This window comes from Limanda limanda, chromosome 12 (genome assembly GCF_963576545.1).
Source record: "Limanda limanda chromosome 12, fLimLim1.1, whole genome shotgun sequence".
Lineage (NCBI taxonomy): Eukaryota > Metazoa > Chordata > Actinopteri > Pleuronectiformes > Pleuronectidae > Limanda > Limanda limanda.
Genome location: NC_083647.1, coordinates 24,901,718 through 24,918,496, shown reverse-complemented (window position 1 = coordinate 24,918,496; position 16,779 = coordinate 24,901,718). Strand labels below are relative to the sequence as shown.

General features: G+C 40.9%; 2 protein-coding genes across 5 annotated transcripts; both read left to right on the top strand.

Moving 5' to 3' along the window:
- Positions 1 to 3,836: 3,836 nt before the first annotated feature.
- LOC133016083 (phospholipase A and acyltransferase 4-like) lies at positions 3,837 to 11,311 on the top strand. Of its 2 annotated transcripts, XR_009681551.1 has the most exons (5): positions 3,837 to 4,022; positions 5,081 to 5,183; positions 5,318 to 5,574; positions 10,765 to 11,050; positions 11,160 to 11,311. XR_009681551.1 is itself a non-coding variant. In XM_061083399.1 (4 exons), the coding sequence occupies exons 1-4, from the start codon at positions 4,011 to 4,013 to the stop codon at positions 6,092 to 6,094; spliced, it is 531 nt and encodes a 176-aa protein (XP_060939382.1). In that variant the 5' UTR covers positions 3,868 to 4,010; the 3' UTR covers positions 6,095 to 6,483. The 2 variants fall into 2 exon arrangements, 1 of the variants encoding a protein (XP_060939382.1); XM_061083399.1 differs by lacking the exons at positions 10,765 to 11,050; positions 11,160 to 11,311 and adding an exon at positions 5,936 to 6,483 and having other exon boundaries at positions 3,868 to 4,022.
- Positions 6,574 to 16,740, top strand: LOC133016084 (phospholipase A and acyltransferase 4-like). Of its 3 annotated transcripts, none has more exons than XM_061083401.1 (5): positions 6,574 to 6,815; positions 11,549 to 11,732; positions 11,829 to 11,916; positions 12,051 to 12,310; positions 14,226 to 14,688. In XM_061083401.1, exons 2-5 carry the CDS (start codon positions 11,721 to 11,723, stop codon positions 14,316 to 14,318), a joined length of 453 nt encoding a protein of 150 aa, XP_060939384.1. In that variant the 5' UTR covers positions 6,574 to 6,815; positions 11,549 to 11,720; the 3' UTR covers positions 14,319 to 14,688. The 3 variants fall into 3 exon arrangements, with proteins under 3 accessions (XP_060939384.1, XP_060939385.1, XP_060939383.1); XM_061083402.1 differs by lacking the exon at positions 14,226 to 14,688 and adding an exon at positions 13,218 to 13,316; XM_061083400.1 differs by lacking the exon at positions 14,226 to 14,688 and adding an exon at positions 16,025 to 16,740 and having other exon boundaries at positions 6,581 to 6,815.
- Positions 16,741 to 16,779: the final 39 nt, after the last annotated feature.

The window sequence follows — 16,779 nt, the reverse complement described above, 5'->3', positions numbered from 1 at the left end:
AAATAAATAATACGTAAATGTACTTTTGAAAAAAACCTCTTTATGGTTATGCATCACTTTTCACGCTGAATTCTTTCTTCTCCTTTCCTCCCTGTGATGTTTGCTTTTCCTGAGCTGCCGAGCGACCAGACACCGAATCTTCAAGACCACAAATAAACACGAGAATCTGCAGTTTGACTCACAGGTCACAACACGGACCTTCTTATATTTATATATAAAACTGTCGTGGCTTGTTACTTTTACAGTTTTAAAGTTGAGAAGGCCGCTGCAGCGCCTCCTCTGCTTCTGCTCACACGGGCAAAAGTTTCCATCCCAGCAGACGAATAACAGCAGCGTGTTTCTCAGTGAGTCACCGGCAGTTGGGCACCTTTCAACTGCTGCCTGCTGGTGAGAATATCCCCCCCCGTCTGTCTGTGTCGCGTGGATGAGACGTCGGAGGAGAACCAGAGGCCGAGCAGAAGGCGGCTCCGTCTCTCTGTGAGTCATCGTTCACCTCCTGCCTGCAGATTCTGACACTTTACAGAAGTCTGACGAGTGTTTTCGTCTCCACGTGTATTTCCTAGAGACGGATGCACTCAGACAGTCATCACCACTCAGACAGACATCTGATGATGACTCCTGAAATTAGCTGCTTTTGAGATTAGAGTTATAGTTTGATTTTTATTGATGATCCACACAAGAATCACACTTTTCAATCAGTCCCAATAAGTCTTCAGTCTGGACGTGAAATGACTCAGATAACCAGAATACACACATGCAGGTAAACACAGTCATCGTGTCCTCGGGTGGACTGAGCTCCCCGCCTGCAGAGGGCGCCTGCTGTCTGTGACACCGTGATGTGAGCGGCTGTGGTTGATTGGCCATCGCCCATCCTCCCACGCTGCTCGCCGCTCTGAGTCTCAGCGGCCGGAGCTGCAGAGGACTCATTGTAATGCCGTCTGAGTTTCAGAGATGTCCAATCTGCAGTCGCTGGCATCTTCTCTCTCTTCTCCTCACGTCTCTTCTCCGAGTAAAAACTCTTGGCCGGGGAAAGATCCAGAGAAATGGAGGAACTAAACGAGCACAGATAAGAAGCTGTTGTCTTCACAGTTGTTGAAAGTTACAATAAGAGCTGTTTTCAAGGTTTGAAAACACATATTCTGTTGCACATATTTGAAATTTGAGTTCTAAGTGGCTGCAAGTGGACAAACTCCTGCTTGTTTATTCTCGTTATTTATGAACCTGTTTGTTTTTTTCCTCTCCTCCAGGTACCCTTGTTCTCAGGTTAATATCTCACAGTATAATTATGTGTTCCCCTACAGCAGAAATAAAGAACTCAGCTGTGAACCGCTGACCATCCTCTGCCCACTGTGCCTGACGAGTCACCATGGCAACTGACACAAAACTAATTTTGCTGAAATTTGGCTAGTGGAAAAAAAAAGTGGACAGTTGTATTTGCTGAAAAAACGTCTTTCATACGGTGCCAGAGAGCCTGCGAAGCTTTGTCCTCTATACAAATATGAGTGGCAACCCTGAACAAACATCATGGGCCTCCTCCTCCTCCTCCTCCTCCTCCTCCTCCTCCTCCTCCTCCTCCTCCTCCTCCTCCTCCTCCTCCTCCTCCTCCTCCTCCTCCTCCTCCTCCTCCTCCTCCTCCTCCTCCTCCTCCTCCTCCTCCTCCCTGGGATGAAGGTACCATGAGACTACTTTCTGGAGACTTAGAATAAAAGAGAACCAGTGGCACTGAGATTGATCTGGCTTTAATTAACCGTTATACAATGATGCTCTGCCAACCAGCCGGCGTGATTTACGCTCCGCCTGTGGGTGAATGGCTACAGGAGGTGGCTTCAGCTGGGCTCCTTCTTCTGTAAAATGTAGTCGGGGGTAATTTAACACCACAGGATTTCACTGAAAGTCTGAGACACAAAAAACACACAATCTGATTATTCTTGAGTCACCATTTAAGTTCCCCTATTTTTCTCCAAACAATGATTATTTTAATCAGACAATGTCAGTCTCGTCCATGTAAAAGTGCAAATAAAGCTCAATGAGATGAGGTAAAAAACATAAAAACAGGAAGAAAGAAACACACAAAGATCATCAATGTTCAGATGTGACGTTATGAAGTTCTGAGCTTTGTCCAAAATCGTGTGTTTGTAGTAAAATTATTATGAAGTATTAATTTATTAACATTTTTAGATACTGTATATAATACGAATTTATGTTTCTTCAAAACTAACCTCCCAGCCGACGCCACAAATTCCTGAACGTCATTCTCACCTGGTTCAACTGGTTTCTTCTATTAAAGACTCGATGAGGGAAAAGCCTGCAAATCACTGACTAAGCATCTCGCTGACCACAATATCTCCCCCCTCTCTCAGACGAGGATCGAGCTGCGGACGCACAACCACCAGTCGATACTTTAAAAAGACATGAAAAAGAGGAAGGCATTAGCATATCAAAGACCACGGCCCTGTCTCAACCTGCAGTGAGTGTGGAGGAGGAGGAGGAGGAGGAGGAGGAGGAGGAGGAGGAGGAGGAGGAGGAGGAGGAGGAGGAGGAGGAGGAGGAGGAGGAGGAGGAGGAGGAGGAGGAGGAGGAGGCGGTATGAGAGTCTGCGGGCGAAGCTGGACGAGGTTTTATCGCTGCTCCTCAGTCACAGGAGGAGAGGGAGTGTGCACCCACAGCAGATCAGGAGGAAGACGAGGGGTTCAGACGATGAAACCAGTGCAGGATGAGAGCTGTGCTTTCTGCCTCGGGGCTCTGATTAAACCCAGCACACACATGCTGCAGAGATCAGTCAGGAGGGTCAAAGGTCAAAGGTGGAAGTGTGAGAAGGAGGGAGGTCATGAGTGAAGGAATAAAAAGATATGAGGTAGAGAATGATATCAGAAAGAAGGAATGAGAGACACACGGAGAAGGAAGTTACCTGGTAATCGTCTCGTATTGTATAACAGTTTTTCTGCTTTCATCCCCTGAACCCCAGATATTGTTCTAGAGTTTTTCCTGCCCGCTCCTCAGAGCTCCAGATGAGGTCAGAGTGAGTCCACGTGAGAATACAGCAGGAAAATGTCACTGTCAGCGAGTGGGTGTGTTGATGACGTTTTTTTTTTTTTTTTTTTTACAACTTTATTTATCATTTTTCCATATGGACAACAGTTACATCATTAGTTAGGTATTTCTTACAAAAGTTGCGCACCCGCCCCCCGCCCCAACCAGGTGGCATCCCCACAAATATATCCACAAAAACACTCACGTATCACACTGACAGACAGAACACCAAAAGAAGAAAGCAAATATAGACAAATACAAAAAAGAGACAGGCCAAAGGAAAAAAAAAAAAAAAAATTTTATTAATTAATTTAAAAAAAAAGACTCAAACCAATCTGTTTTGATCATTATGTTCATAACACCAACATCCAGGACCTTTAACATAAGAAAAAAGTCCCAACAGTCAGAATATAAGCATTGAGAAGACTAGGACGGCAATCAGAGATTGATGATGTTTCTAACACAGGACAAAATACTGCAGGAGAAGAGAGCAGAGAGGAAATACATAGAGAAAAAAATAGTTTTTAGAAAACGCCTTTTGGCCCGGGAGCAGGACGTACTGTATCACAGCTGCTTTTCATAAAAAGCACAGCAGCATTGATCTGGGGGGGGGGGGGGGGGGATTTCTCCAATCATCCTGCAGAGCTGAAAGGACGACGGGATGTTCCTGTTCCAATCTCTCAAGGAGGAGAAGTGAAACTTACAGCTCTCCCAGTATGGACGCCTTCCTGAACATGAGATCTGATCCTCGGGGCTGTGACTCACCTGCCACCTCAGTATTTACACTGAGCAAATGTTTTCTCACAGCGTCACAAAGGTTGAAACCTGAGCGCAACTGCTGCACAATTCACGAGAAATGAAACTCAGCCCTCTGCTAGTAAAGTATTGTGAAATTAGGGCCGTGCAGGCAGGTTATAAAGCTTCTTTATCTGCAGTAATCCAGTGTTCACACAGAAGCTGAAAGACGAAGAGCTGAAGACATGGAACCAACGGTGAGTCTCCTGCTGCTCTTTAGTTACTGTAGATTTAGTTTTTGTTTAGAAAAGTGCTTTGGTTATATGAGTAAAATACAACATTAGCATTTTAATGCAGCTTTAAAATGTAATTTGATCAAAGAGTTAACAACAGAAACCAGAATAAACGAAGTGAAGTGTGTGATCACAGCTGCTTTTCAACAATAGATTTATTTTCCTAAAAGTGAACAAAATACAGAGTTCTGGTCCATAAGGGGTCGACTGAACAGAACTTAGGTTTTATAAACTTTAACCAAATGTAACTGAACAAAATCGAACCTGAACAAAAACATGCAGATCCAACAAAGGGGAAGAAATATAATGACTGATCAGAGCATTTCAGAATCAAAAGGAGCAAACAGAGACAAAGAGAGAGAGAGAGAGAGAGAGAGAGAGAGAGAGAGAGATTGTGAGTGTTCAGTTTTATGAACTCAAACATTCACCCCACCCCTCCATCAGCAATGTGGTGAGTAGATAGTGACTGAATTTTTATTTTTGGGTGCACGATCCCTGTAAGGCAAAATGTATGATAAATCTAAAGTGTGACTGTGCAGAAGGAAACTAAACGTGTGCACCACTGATAGGATCTGAGGTGCTGTCAGTTCATTAAGAATAAGGAAAATATGTTGCATGGAACAAAAGCCAGTGTATTATTTATCTGATTTGCTGTCGTATGTGTGAATGTAATAGAAATAAGGTCCAAATAATAAATGAATGTTAACCCTTAACTAAAATTAGTCATTGAGACCTAAAGTCCTTGTGTGACACAAAGTGATGCAATGGGTTATGATGTATTCCTGAAGCGTTTAGGTGTGAAAACATCTCAAGTAAACTTTCCTCCAAGTCCTGATACATTAGTCGAGTTTCTTTCGTACGTCAACCTGTGGCAGGGCTGTGTCGTCGTATGACCCTCGTGCTCGTGCACACAAACAAATACAACAGGAAGCCACGATGAAGAGCACTTTGATCACTGCACATTTACATTGACTACATGTCCAGTTTATTAATCATATTTGTATTTTCATGTTTCTTTTTAGTTTAATGGAAAACCAGGAGACCTGATCGAGATCTTCCGTGGGACCTATCAGCACTGGGCCGTCTACATCGGAAAGGATGAAGTGGTTCATTTCACTACAGAGGGTGAGTGAAGTGATAATTATATTCACGTTAGAATATCACATGGACATGACGTGTATTTCATGATGGCACCTTCCTCCTTTCCTCTTTCTTTCCCTCCCTGTTCTTCCTGTTTGTCTTTTCTATAAAACACACAGGTGGTCAGTCATCTGGCTCGTTTGAGCGTCCGAGCAGCAGAGCAGAGGTGAAGCGTGAGAAGCTCAGCGACGTGGTCGGCCATCACCCTTTCAAAGTCAACAATCTGCTGGATGAAGAGTACAAGGCTCGTGATCCCTACGTCATAGTGAAGGAGGCCTGTGAGATGGTGGGCCGCGTGCTAAAGTACAGCCTTGTCTCTTACAACTGTGAACACTTTGCAATCGAGATGCGATACGACAAAGCAGAGTCTCGTCAGGTGTGTATCTAACTGTTGTGTTTGTTAACCTTGTTAACTCTTCCACAGCTAAATTAGTGTGTAGATGTTGTGTTACTTTCTTACTTTGTATTTACATCAGGAGCAGGTCCTCTCTATGGAGGCAGCCATGTTTTTTACAGTAGCCCAGACTGGACAAACTAAACCTTTTGAGTTTCTATGACGACTGAAGCTGCCACAGGTTCTCTCTCATGTTTGGAAGGGGAGGGTGAGGTGAGGGGTGTTCAGCTGCAACCTGACACTTCACCCCCAGATGTCACTAAATTCTACACACTTAACCTTTAAGTGTGGTTTCATAAGGGGACTGTGGTAATAACCGTTCTTCTCATCTTGTCTCTCACAGATTCAAACAGCAGGTTTGATCACAGGTGCTGTAGCAGTTGGGGTCTTAGCAGCTTTAGGTGCAGTTCTGTTCAGCAGCCTTTCTGGCAAAGAGGAAAAGAAAGAGGAAGAGGAAGACTACAGGAAGAAAAGAAGAAGACATCATCAACACTGGCACTAATGAGACAGAAACATGACAAGAAAGTTCTCTACATTGTTTGAGTTGATGCAGCCGACATTGATTACGATTGAAACTATTTAAATAAACAATTTCGCTTGTGCAGAGTAGAGAGAAAACGGTTGTTGTGGTTCCTTCAACACAGTTAAAAGACTGGACCTTGAATCAGAACTAATTGAAGTCTTTCTTCAGTGAAAATGATTTTCCTAATTTTAAGACTTGAATCTAAACTGTGAATGTAAAAAATATATTTAGAAAAGCCATTTATCACATGTTGGCATTTTTTTATTGTACTCACTTTGTACTTGTTTTGTTGTGATAAATTCTTCATTATATATTTAATGTAATAATCAAAGTAGAATTAAATAAAAATCTTCCCATCTTCCCATCAATGGATGTGTTTTTTTTAATTTATTTATTTTTTTTATTTCAACATGTGTTAATTTACTTTTGAAACGCGTAGCTGTACTTGGCAGGAAAATATAAGGATGTTAGATTTGTATTTGACATTGTTTAAATCATGCAAATGTTCTTTCACAGCTTCACAAATGGTCAAAACCTGAAGGCAGAGTTGCTGCTGCCCTCTTCTAGAGAAATGAAACTCAGCCAACTTACTGGAAATGATTGTAATGTTGGGGGACGTGCAGATCTGCAGTATTTCACTGCACACACACAGACTGTGACAGAAGCTGATAGACGAAGAGCTGAAGACATGGAGCAAACGGTGAGTCTCCTGCTGCTCATTAGTTACAGTAGATTTAGTTTTTGTTTAGAAAAGTGCTTTGGTTATATGAGTAAAATACAACATTAGCATTTGAATGCAGCTGTAAAATGTTTTTTTATCAAAGAGTTTACAACAGAAACCAGAATAAACAGGATGAAGTGTGTGATCACAGCTGCTTTTCAACAATGAACAGATTTATTTACCTTAAAGTGAACAAAATACAGAGTTCTGGTCCATAAGGGGTCGACTGAACAGAACTCAAGTTTTATAAACTTTAACCAAATGTAACTGAACAGAATCGAACCTGAACAAAACCAGATCCAACAAAGGGGAAGAAATATAATGACGGATCAGAGCATTTCAGAATCAAAAGGAGCAAACAAAGACAAACAGCTTAATTACAAATTCCTCCACCCAAAAAACAGCTATTAAGTAAATCAGCATTCAACATTAAACCAATTAACCAAATTAAATTATTAATTCAAATAATCCTCCCCTATAATGTGGAAGGCACATGGTACAGTCCTATGAGCTTCCTCCTGTATTTAATGGCCGGCTTCAGTGCGTGACTCAAAGTTAGAAAACTAAACGTGTGCACCACCAATAGAAACTAAGGTGCTATGAGTTCATTGAGAATAAGGAAAATATGTTGACTGGAACAAAAGACACTGTGTTATTTATCTGTTTAGCTGGCGTATGTGTGAATGTAATATAAATAAGATCAAAAGGTTAATATAATAAATAAATATGTGTTAACGATTAACTAAGTGAGTTATTGGCAGTTAAAGTCCCGGTGTGGCACAAAGTGATGCAACAAGTGTTGTGCAATAGGAGTAGACTTGACGTTGGCTAATTATTAATAATCATGAAATAGGATTATTAAAATAATAAAAATTATCTATCAAAAATAATTAAATTATTAATTGAAGATGATCAGTAATCAAATAACAATAAAACCACTGATGAGAAAATAGGAATTATCAATTAGAAAGTACAAGCTATCAATTAACAATGATAAGGTTATCAACCAAGAATAATGAAAATAATTAGTCTAAAACAATAAAATTATCAATTTAAGAATAATACTATCTATATTAATAATTGAGAAAGGGGGGCACCACCCTGGTTACCAGGGACCAACAAATCAAGCTATAATTATCAGTCTCATAATGATAAATGTCAAATTAATAATGTCAATATTTTAACATTAACGATTACTTAATAAACAGTGAAGGCTTCTAAGTTCGAGCACAGGCAATCATAATCCAGCTGTATTCACACACTTATGCACAAATAATCACAGACTACAGATACTTTAATTACAAAAGTATTTATTAAAAAGGGGAAATAAAGTTATAATGTTATTCAATGATTTATCATTTTAACAAGCTCCGATATTTCAAAGATAAACACAGCAGCACTTATCACAATTCAGAAAATACATGGACAACCTGCGGTCTACCTATGTATGTCTGTCTCTGTGTGTGTGTGTCTGTGTCAAAGTGTCTCTCTGTGTATGTGTGTCTATGTGTATGTATGTGAAATAAAGTTAGTGTTATTTAATGATTTATCATTTTAACAAACTCCCATATTTCAAAGATCACAACAGCAGCTTATCACAATTTAGAACACGCATGTAACCTCTGGTCCATCTATGTGTCTCTGTGTGTGTGTATCTGTCTGTGTCTATCAATGTGTCTGTGTGGGTGTGTGTGTGTGTGTGGGTGTGTGTGTGTGTGAGAGAGCAAGAGAGAAAAGGGAGGGGGCGTGGCGATGACGCAGTAACGTAGTGACGTCACATCCAAGATGGAGGCCGACAATGTTAGGCTTAAAACTACAAAACAAAATGGCGGGTTCGTTATGAATTTAGAGCCAGAATTGAGGGCGGGTCTACCGATGAATAATCTCAAATGGCCGCCGGACCACGTGTGAGGCACAAAGGAGGAGGTGGAACAAAGGATTCTTTGTTCTGGTTTAGCTTTGGCTTCAAAATGGCAGCCAGATGTTTTCAGGCCCTTTAAATATAGATTTAACTGTTACATGAACTGTATTCTAAATACAGATCGGAACGGGTGTATAGATCGGTTTAGAAGGAGAGAGAGAGAGAGAAGAGAAGGCATGCAAGGAGAGTTCAAAGAAGCTCTTAAAAACACCGTCAGAAACAAGTTACATTTACTTTACCGCTCAGCACTCAAACGGCGTTGTGTGCTGAAGTCTGACGGTAAAATCTCTGTAAGGTTCTTCAGACGGGAACGAGTGCAACCGGAGACGTTTAGTCACGGCGCTTAAAAACTGTGGCACAAGGCCGTAACCGGAAATGAACCGGAAGTAGCCGAATCGTCGTGGCTAAACAATGAGACACGGAGATCCCACAAACAAATACACTCAAATATTAAACAATATGCTACGTATCTGCCCAGATAATCAAGTCTCTTACTGTACAACCCTCGCGATGTGCCTGCGACTCGGCGCGAATGTGTCGGGGGCCAGTGAATCACGTGGTCTTTCTCACGAGCGGAGCTCCGGAGCTCAGCCGCTGGACCGGAAAAGGGAGCGAATTCCTCGTGCTCCTTGACGGAATGAAACTTCGTCTTTCTTCTGTAACAGCGGAGACCGTGCTGCTTTACAGGAACGGAGTGGATTGTCTCATACTCCTCAGCGGGATGAACGTCGCGCTTCTGCAGGGGACGGCTTTGTGGAAGCCGTTTGTGGATCGTTGGAAAAAGGAAAGTCTATAGAAGTGTCGGAGTCCGTCCAGCGGGGCACTTCCTGTTTCGATCTTTCAAGTTAAAACAGGAAAGGTCCTATCAAGATTAAACTTTGACTGAGATAAAAGAAAATGAAACGACTTCAAATAAAATGATATTAAACAAACGTCTAATCGCCTCCTTAGTTACTGAGTCGTGTGGTTAGACCTCTTGAGGTCAGAAAACAACTTGAGCAGCGTGGAAAAGAGGCAGATTTCTGGGAGCACAGGGGTTTTGTTCTACCTGGGAGGTACCTGCCCCCCTGGAGGAGGGGTCAAGGGTCAGTGTTGCCCTCAGCCAATTAGATGTCAGGGTCCCGACCTTAGTGGGCGGGGATTCGACCTCAGTGGGCGTTTCAGAGTCTCATTAGGGTTTTTGCAGAGCGGCCTGCGACATCTCCCCACCAGGCCCTGCTGGAGGGGGGGGCATAGTGGGGGTTCAGGAGATGCTTTCCCCACCAAGGCGAGGCTCCAGGCTGTCTAGAGAAGGTGTGACTTAAGACTGAAACTGGTTGAACTGGTTTCAGCTGGGCCTTGTAGGCCTCAAGTATTTACAACCTATTGTTTGATGGTCACTCAGGACCTCACCCCCAACACAAGTAATAATATCTACACGTTTTAAATTAACAGGTTAGTTTCTAAAGGCGCTTTCACAACTTCCTTGTTTGGTCCGAACCCTTTGACTTATATCATGTGATATCAGGTGTGAAAGGTTCCTCCGACCGAAAGAGGCGTTCAGGGTCAAACTGAAACATGGTTCGGTTCTATCGTACAGCCTTGTCTCTTACAACTGTAAGCACTTTGCAATCGAGATGCGATACGACAAGGCAGAGTCTCGTCAGGTGTGTATCTAACTGTTGGGTTTGTTAACCTCGTTAACTCTTCCACAGCTAAATTAGTGTGTAGATGTTGTGTGACCGGCTTACTTTATATTTACATCAGGAGCAGGTTCTCTCTATGGAGGCAGCCATGTTTTTTACAGTAGCCCAGACTGGACAAACTAAACCTTTTGAGTTTCTATGACGACTGAAGCTTCCACAGGTTCTCTCTCATGTTTGGAAGGGGAGGGTGAGGTGAGGGGTGTTCAGCTGCAACATGACACTTCACCACTAGATGTCACTAGATTCTACACACTGAACCTTTAAGTGTGGTTTCATAAGGGGACTGTGGCAATAACCGTTCTTCTCATCTTGTCTCTCACAGGTTCAAACAGCAGGTTTGATCACAGGTGCTGTAGCAGTTGGGGTCTTAGCAGCTTTAGGTGCAGTTCTGTTCAGCAGCCTTTCCGGCAAAGAGGAAAAGGAAGAGGAAGAGGAAGAGGAAGACTACAGGAAGAAAAGAAGAAGACATCATCAACACTGGCACTAATTAGACAGAAACATGACAAGAAAGATCTCTCCATTGTTTGAGTTGATGCAGCCGACATTGATTATGAATGAAACTATTTAAATAAACAATTTCACATGTGCAGACTAGAGAGAAAACGGTTGTTGTTAGGTTAGGTTAGTTTATTGGTCTCCACCAGGGAGAAATTTGTCGTGAAGACAGGGAACATGTTGCATACATAAAAACACATACAGTACAAAAAGAACATCAAGGTTGTGGTTCCTTCAACACAGTTAAAAGACTGGACCTTGAATCAGAACTAATTTAAGTCTTTCTTCAGTGAAATTATTTTCCTAATTTTAAGACTTGAATCTAAACTGTTAATGTAAAAATATATTTAGAAAAGCCATTTATCACATGTTTCAATTTTTTCATTGTACTCATTTGTTTTGTTGTGACGAATTCTTCATGATATATTTAATGTAATAGTCGAAGTAGAATTAAATGAAAACTATCTTCCCAACAATGGATGTGTTTTGTTTTTTTTATTTCAACATGTGTTAATTTACTTTTGAAACGCGTATCTGTACTTGGCAGGAAAATATAAGGATGTTAGATTTGCATTTGAAATTATTTAAATCATGCAAATGTTGTCTCACAGCTTCACAAATGGTCAAAACCTGAATGCAGAGTTGCTGCTGCCCACTTCTAGAGAAATTAAACTCAGCCCACTTACTGGAAATGATTGGAATGTTGGGGGACGTGCAGATCTGCAGTATTTCACTGCACACACACAGACTGTGACAGAAGCTGAGAGACGAAGAGCTGAAGACATGGCACAAAAGGTGAGTCTCCTGCTGCTCATTAGTTACAGTAGATTTAATTTGTTTTCGTTTACATTGAAACTGTTTTAAGTTTTCTTCGTGAACTTAAAAAAAAAGGGAGACCTGATCGAGATCAGCCGTGGGTCCTATCAGCACTGGGCCGTCTACATCGGAGAGAATGAAGTGGTTCATTTAGTTAGAGAGGGTGAGTGAAGTGATAACTATATTCACGTTAGAATATCACATGGACATAACGAGTATTTCATGATGGCACCTTCCTCCTTTCCCCTTTCTTTGTTTCCATGTTCTTCCTGTTTGTCTTTTCTATAAAACACACAGGTGGTAAGTCATCTGGCTCATCGGCAAATCCGGGCAACATCAATGGAAAGGTGAAGCGTGAGGAGTTCACCGATGTGGTCGGCAATGACAGTTACCGGGTCAACAATCTGCTGGATAACAGCCGTAATCCTCGTGATCCTTCCATCATAGTGGACGAGGCCTGTGCGATGGTGGACCGCAAGCTACCGTACGACCTTGTCACTTGCAACTGTGAGCACTTTGCTACCAGGATCCGATACGGCGAGGCAGAGTCTCTGCAGGTGTGTATCTAACTGTTGTGTTCGTTAACCTCGTTAACTCTTCCACAGCAAAATGAGTGTGTAGATGTTGTGTTTTTTAAAAGGCGATTGACAGTAGACGAGTCTTCCTTTCTGTTTTCTCTACAAAGTGAGTCATGGTCTTGAACGCTCCACTAACTCTCTCTACAACTCTGATATGACTCAAAAGAATCAAAGAGACAGGATTCATAATAGTTATTTGAAGTGCATGTAGTGGAGATACTGATATTGGGGTTATAAAACATTTCTTAAACTAATACATCAGATGATATTTATTCTTATGGTGTCGTTATCAAACCCTTATTACATAAAATTTAAATGAGGCTTGATATTATACTGTTTTATTGTAAACTACTTTAATGAATATGAATATGAATATAAATAAAGCAAATATATAGACCGTGAAATGAGTGGAAACGATTAAAATGACCCTCTAGATTAATATAAATATTCTGAAAGGCTATTGCAGAGGAAATACTGATTAATAATGTGGAAAATACATCATTAAACAGTAGTGATAGTAATTTAATGTTATTGTTTGGTAAATCTTTTTTATCAACAGGTTTAATCAGGTAAAGTTTAGTTTGTTCAGTTTTTGCAGCCCACAGTGAAACCACATCTTTACATAATAAACTCAGATGCCATGTGAACAGAATGAATTGGTACATGATTTATAATAGAGTAAACAAGCTTCTGAAATATTTCAACTCTAATCACACCAGAATAGAAGTAGTTAAAATTAATTTTATGAGCCCTTTATCTTTCTATTTATTTATTTAACACAATCTAGTGCAACTGAATACATGCAGATGTGAGTCCATTGTGATATTTGAAACACTGCAGGAAGATGAACAAACTCTTTAATCCATGGGTCTTCAACGTTTTTCAGGCCAAGGACCCCCGAACTGGTGGAGAGATGGAGCAGGGACCCCCTACTATATACACTCCTGATCAAAATCTTAAGACCAGTTAAAAAATTGCATGAATTTGCATTTTGCACTGTTGCATCTTAGGAAGGTTCTAAGTAGAGTTTCAAAATGCAAAAAGAAGAAATGGGAACAAGAGCCCAAAAGTTGTGAGCAGGCAATTTATTGAAAACAACAATTTAACTGAAGTAGGCTGTTCATCAGCTGATCAAAAGTTTAAGACCACAGCTCAAAAAAAAAAAAAAAACCTCCTAAAACAGAAATTAAAGTGTCAAAAACTGACTCAGTAATGAGTAGCTCCACCATTATTGTTGATCACTTCAAAAATTAGTTTTGGCATGCTTGATGCAAGTGTTTCCAAAAGGCTAGTGCGAATGTTGTCCCAAGTGGTGAAGATGGCTTCACGAAGGGCATCCACTGTCTGGAACTGAAGTCCATTTTTGTAAACGTCCCTTGCCATCCATCCCCAAATGTTCTCAATTGGATTAAGATCAGGGGAACACGCAGGATGGTCCAAAAGAGTGATGTTATTCTCCTGGAAAAAAGTCTTGGTCAGACGGGCATTGTGAATTGGAGCGTTGTCCTGCTGAAAAACCCAGTGGTTACCACACAGACGAGGGCCCTCAGTCATGAGGGATGCCCGCTGCAACATCTCCACATAGCCAGCTGCTGTTTGACGCCCCTGCACAACCTGGAGCTCCATTGTTCCATTGAAGGAAAAAGCACCCCAGATCATGATGGCGCCCCCTCCACTGTGCCGCGTAGAAAACATCTCAGGTGGCATCTCCTTGTCTCGCCAGTAACGTTGGAAGCCATCAGGACCATCAAGGTTACATTTTTTCTCGTCAGAGAATAAAACTTTCTTCCACCTTTGAATGTCCCATGTTTGGTGCTCCCTTGCAAAGTCTAAACGGGCAATTTTGTGGCGTTGAAGGAGACGTGGCCTTTGAAGACGTTTCTTGTTTTTGAAGCCCTTCCTTCGCAGATGCCGTCTGATGGTTATTGGGCTGCAGTCAGGACCAGTAATGGCCTTAATTTGGGACGAGCATCGTCCCGTGTCTTGACGGACAGACATTCGGATCCTCCGGCTCAGCGCCGGTGAGATTTTTTTGGGTCTACCACCTGATTTTTTTGTTCCATAACCCTGAGGATCTTTTAAGAAATGCAAAATGACTGTCTTACTGCGTCCAACCTCAGCAGCGATGGCACGTTGTGAGAGGCCTTGTTTATGCAGTTCAACAATCCTACCACGTTCAAAGACGGTGAGCTTTTTTGCCTTTGCCATCAAGAGATCTTCACAGTGTGATTACTTGACAGGAAATGACATGGAATCCAAATTTTGGCTTTTAAAGGCTGTGGTCTTAAACTTTTGACCAGCTGATGAACAGCCTATTTGAGTTAAATTGTTGTTTTCAATAAATTGCCTGCTCACAACTTTTGGTCTCTTGTTCCTATTTCTTCTTTTTGCATTTTAAAGCTCTACTTAGAACCTTCCTAAGATCCAACAGTGCAAAATGCAAATTCATGCAATTTTTTAACTGGTCTTAAGATTTTGATCAGAAGTGTATATGTAAAATTGTGTTTTATATTAAACTGGGCCTAGTGCCATGTATAAACATAGCTACCCTGTTATTGTGCACTCAATACTAAGCTATTCAAATATTACACGGGTTCATATATTCATGTTTTTAATTTAAACATGTGCAAGGTACAGGGTGGCCATGCCATTGACATTTATAAACATACATCTTGCATACAACACTGAGCTATTAAAGTAATTCATATATTCATGTTTTTATTTTAAACATACATGTAGAAGAGACAGTGAATCCTCAAGCTATCTGTGGATGGAACACATACTTCCACATTAGTGAGATGTCGGACCTTGATGGGCAGCACACAACTTATCTAATCTTGGACGGATGGAGGTTGTCAGGGTCAAATCAGCCTCTCAATATGTTGGATGCATGTAATGTGTATTTAAAGACATTTAAATTTGTGGGAAAAAAATTGGTTCGAAAATAAATTAAAAATTATAAAAAATAAAAAAATTGTCTAATTAATCAAAGATTTTGCGACCCCCCTGCAGTACCTTCGCGGACCCCCTAGGGGTCGCGGACCCCCTGTTGAAGACCTCTGCTTTAACCACTGCGTTCATCTGTCACCTTCACTGTGTCGTATACATAATAATCCAGAATGTTAAACCAACCATCTCACAGCCATTAAAGGTCCAGTGTGTAAGATTTAGGTGAAAGGATCTATTGGCAGATTTTGAATATAAAATAATCCTAGTGATGTTTCCACTAGTGTGTTTCATCTAAATTGTACGATTTGTTGTTTTCTTTATCCTAGAATGGGTCGTTTATATTTAAATACTTTGTATGAACATACTTTATATAGAAATACTTTATATTTACATCAGGAGCAGGTCCTCTCTATGGAGGCAGCCATGTTTTTTACAGTAGCCCAGACTGGACAAACTGAACCTTTTGAGTTTCTATGACGACTGAAGCTGCCACAGGTTCTCTCTCATGTCTGGAAGGGGGAGGTGAGGTGAGGGCTGTTCAGCTGCAACATGACACTTCACCACTAGATGTCACTAAATTCTACACACTGAAACTTTAAGTTTGGTTTCATAAGGGGACTGTGGCAGAGCTTCACTGAGTGACATTCCACTCGTCCAGATTCTATTTGAATGAAAAATTATCAAAATGTTTTGACCTTCAGTTTGTTGATTGTTGGTTGTTTTATCTCAACTTGTCTCTCGCAGGTGACAATACCCTCTTTGATTGCAATCATCGCAGGAACCTTTGTCGCCTTGGTCACTGGAGGCCCCGTTGTCGCCGTAGGAGTCGCAGTAGTTGGGGCATTTGCTTTCTGTGCAGCTCTGATTCGCAGTCGTTCCAGCAGTTAAGAGGAAGAGGAAGACAACAAGAAGAAAACAAGAACAAATCACAAACACTGGCAACAATGAATGTTGGCATGTAGCCGACAGTGATTATGATTTTAACTTTTTAAATAAACGATTTCACTTGTGCAATCTGGAGAGAAAAAGGTTGTTGTTCAACACAGTTAAAAGACATTTGACCTTGAATCAGATAAGACAATAAGGCATTAAATCATCTGGATGATTAGACTAAAGACACATCTCTGCAGACTTCACCTTGGATAAAAGATACAAAATATATACTTCTATATCTGTTTAGTAGCACCTCTATATATCTAGTAGCACTAATATAACACTTACATATAGCATTTTGTAGTTTGGCTTCTTGAAGCAAATTGCACTTGATTCTTGTTGCTCTGGGTTTGTTCTCTCATGGTTGATGCTCTTATTGTGACTTTGGATAAAATCGTCAGCTATTTGAAATGTAATGTGATGTGATGTTAGGGATGTTTCTTTGTCTTTCATGTCATTTGTCACTTTTTAAACGGATCAAATAATCATTTGCACACAATTTATTTGCAATAAAATAATTTAAGATACATTTCTTCAGTGTAAATTATTTTTTTCATTTTAAAAAT

Bases quoted from the DNA above. Each gene is read 5' to 3' on its own strand.
- LOC133016083 (XM_061083399.1), top strand. The intron at 5,184-5,317 runs GTGAGTGAAGTG...TAAAACACACAG, and splicing joins GGTTCATTTCACTACAGAGG to GTGGTCAGTCATCTGGCTCG. The intron at 5,575-5,935 runs GTGTGTATCTAA...TGTCTCTCACAG, and splicing joins ACAAAGCAGAGTCTCGTCAG to ATTCAAACAGCAGGTTTGAT.
- LOC133016084 (XM_061083400.1), top strand. The intron at 11,917-12,050 runs GTGAGTGAAGTG...TAAAACACACAG, and splicing joins GGTTCATTTAGTTAGAGAGG to GTGGTAAGTCATCTGGCTCA. The intron at 12,311-16,024 runs GTGTGTATCTAA...TGTCTCTCGCAG, and splicing joins GCGAGGCAGAGTCTCTGCAG to GTGACAATACCCTCTTTGAT.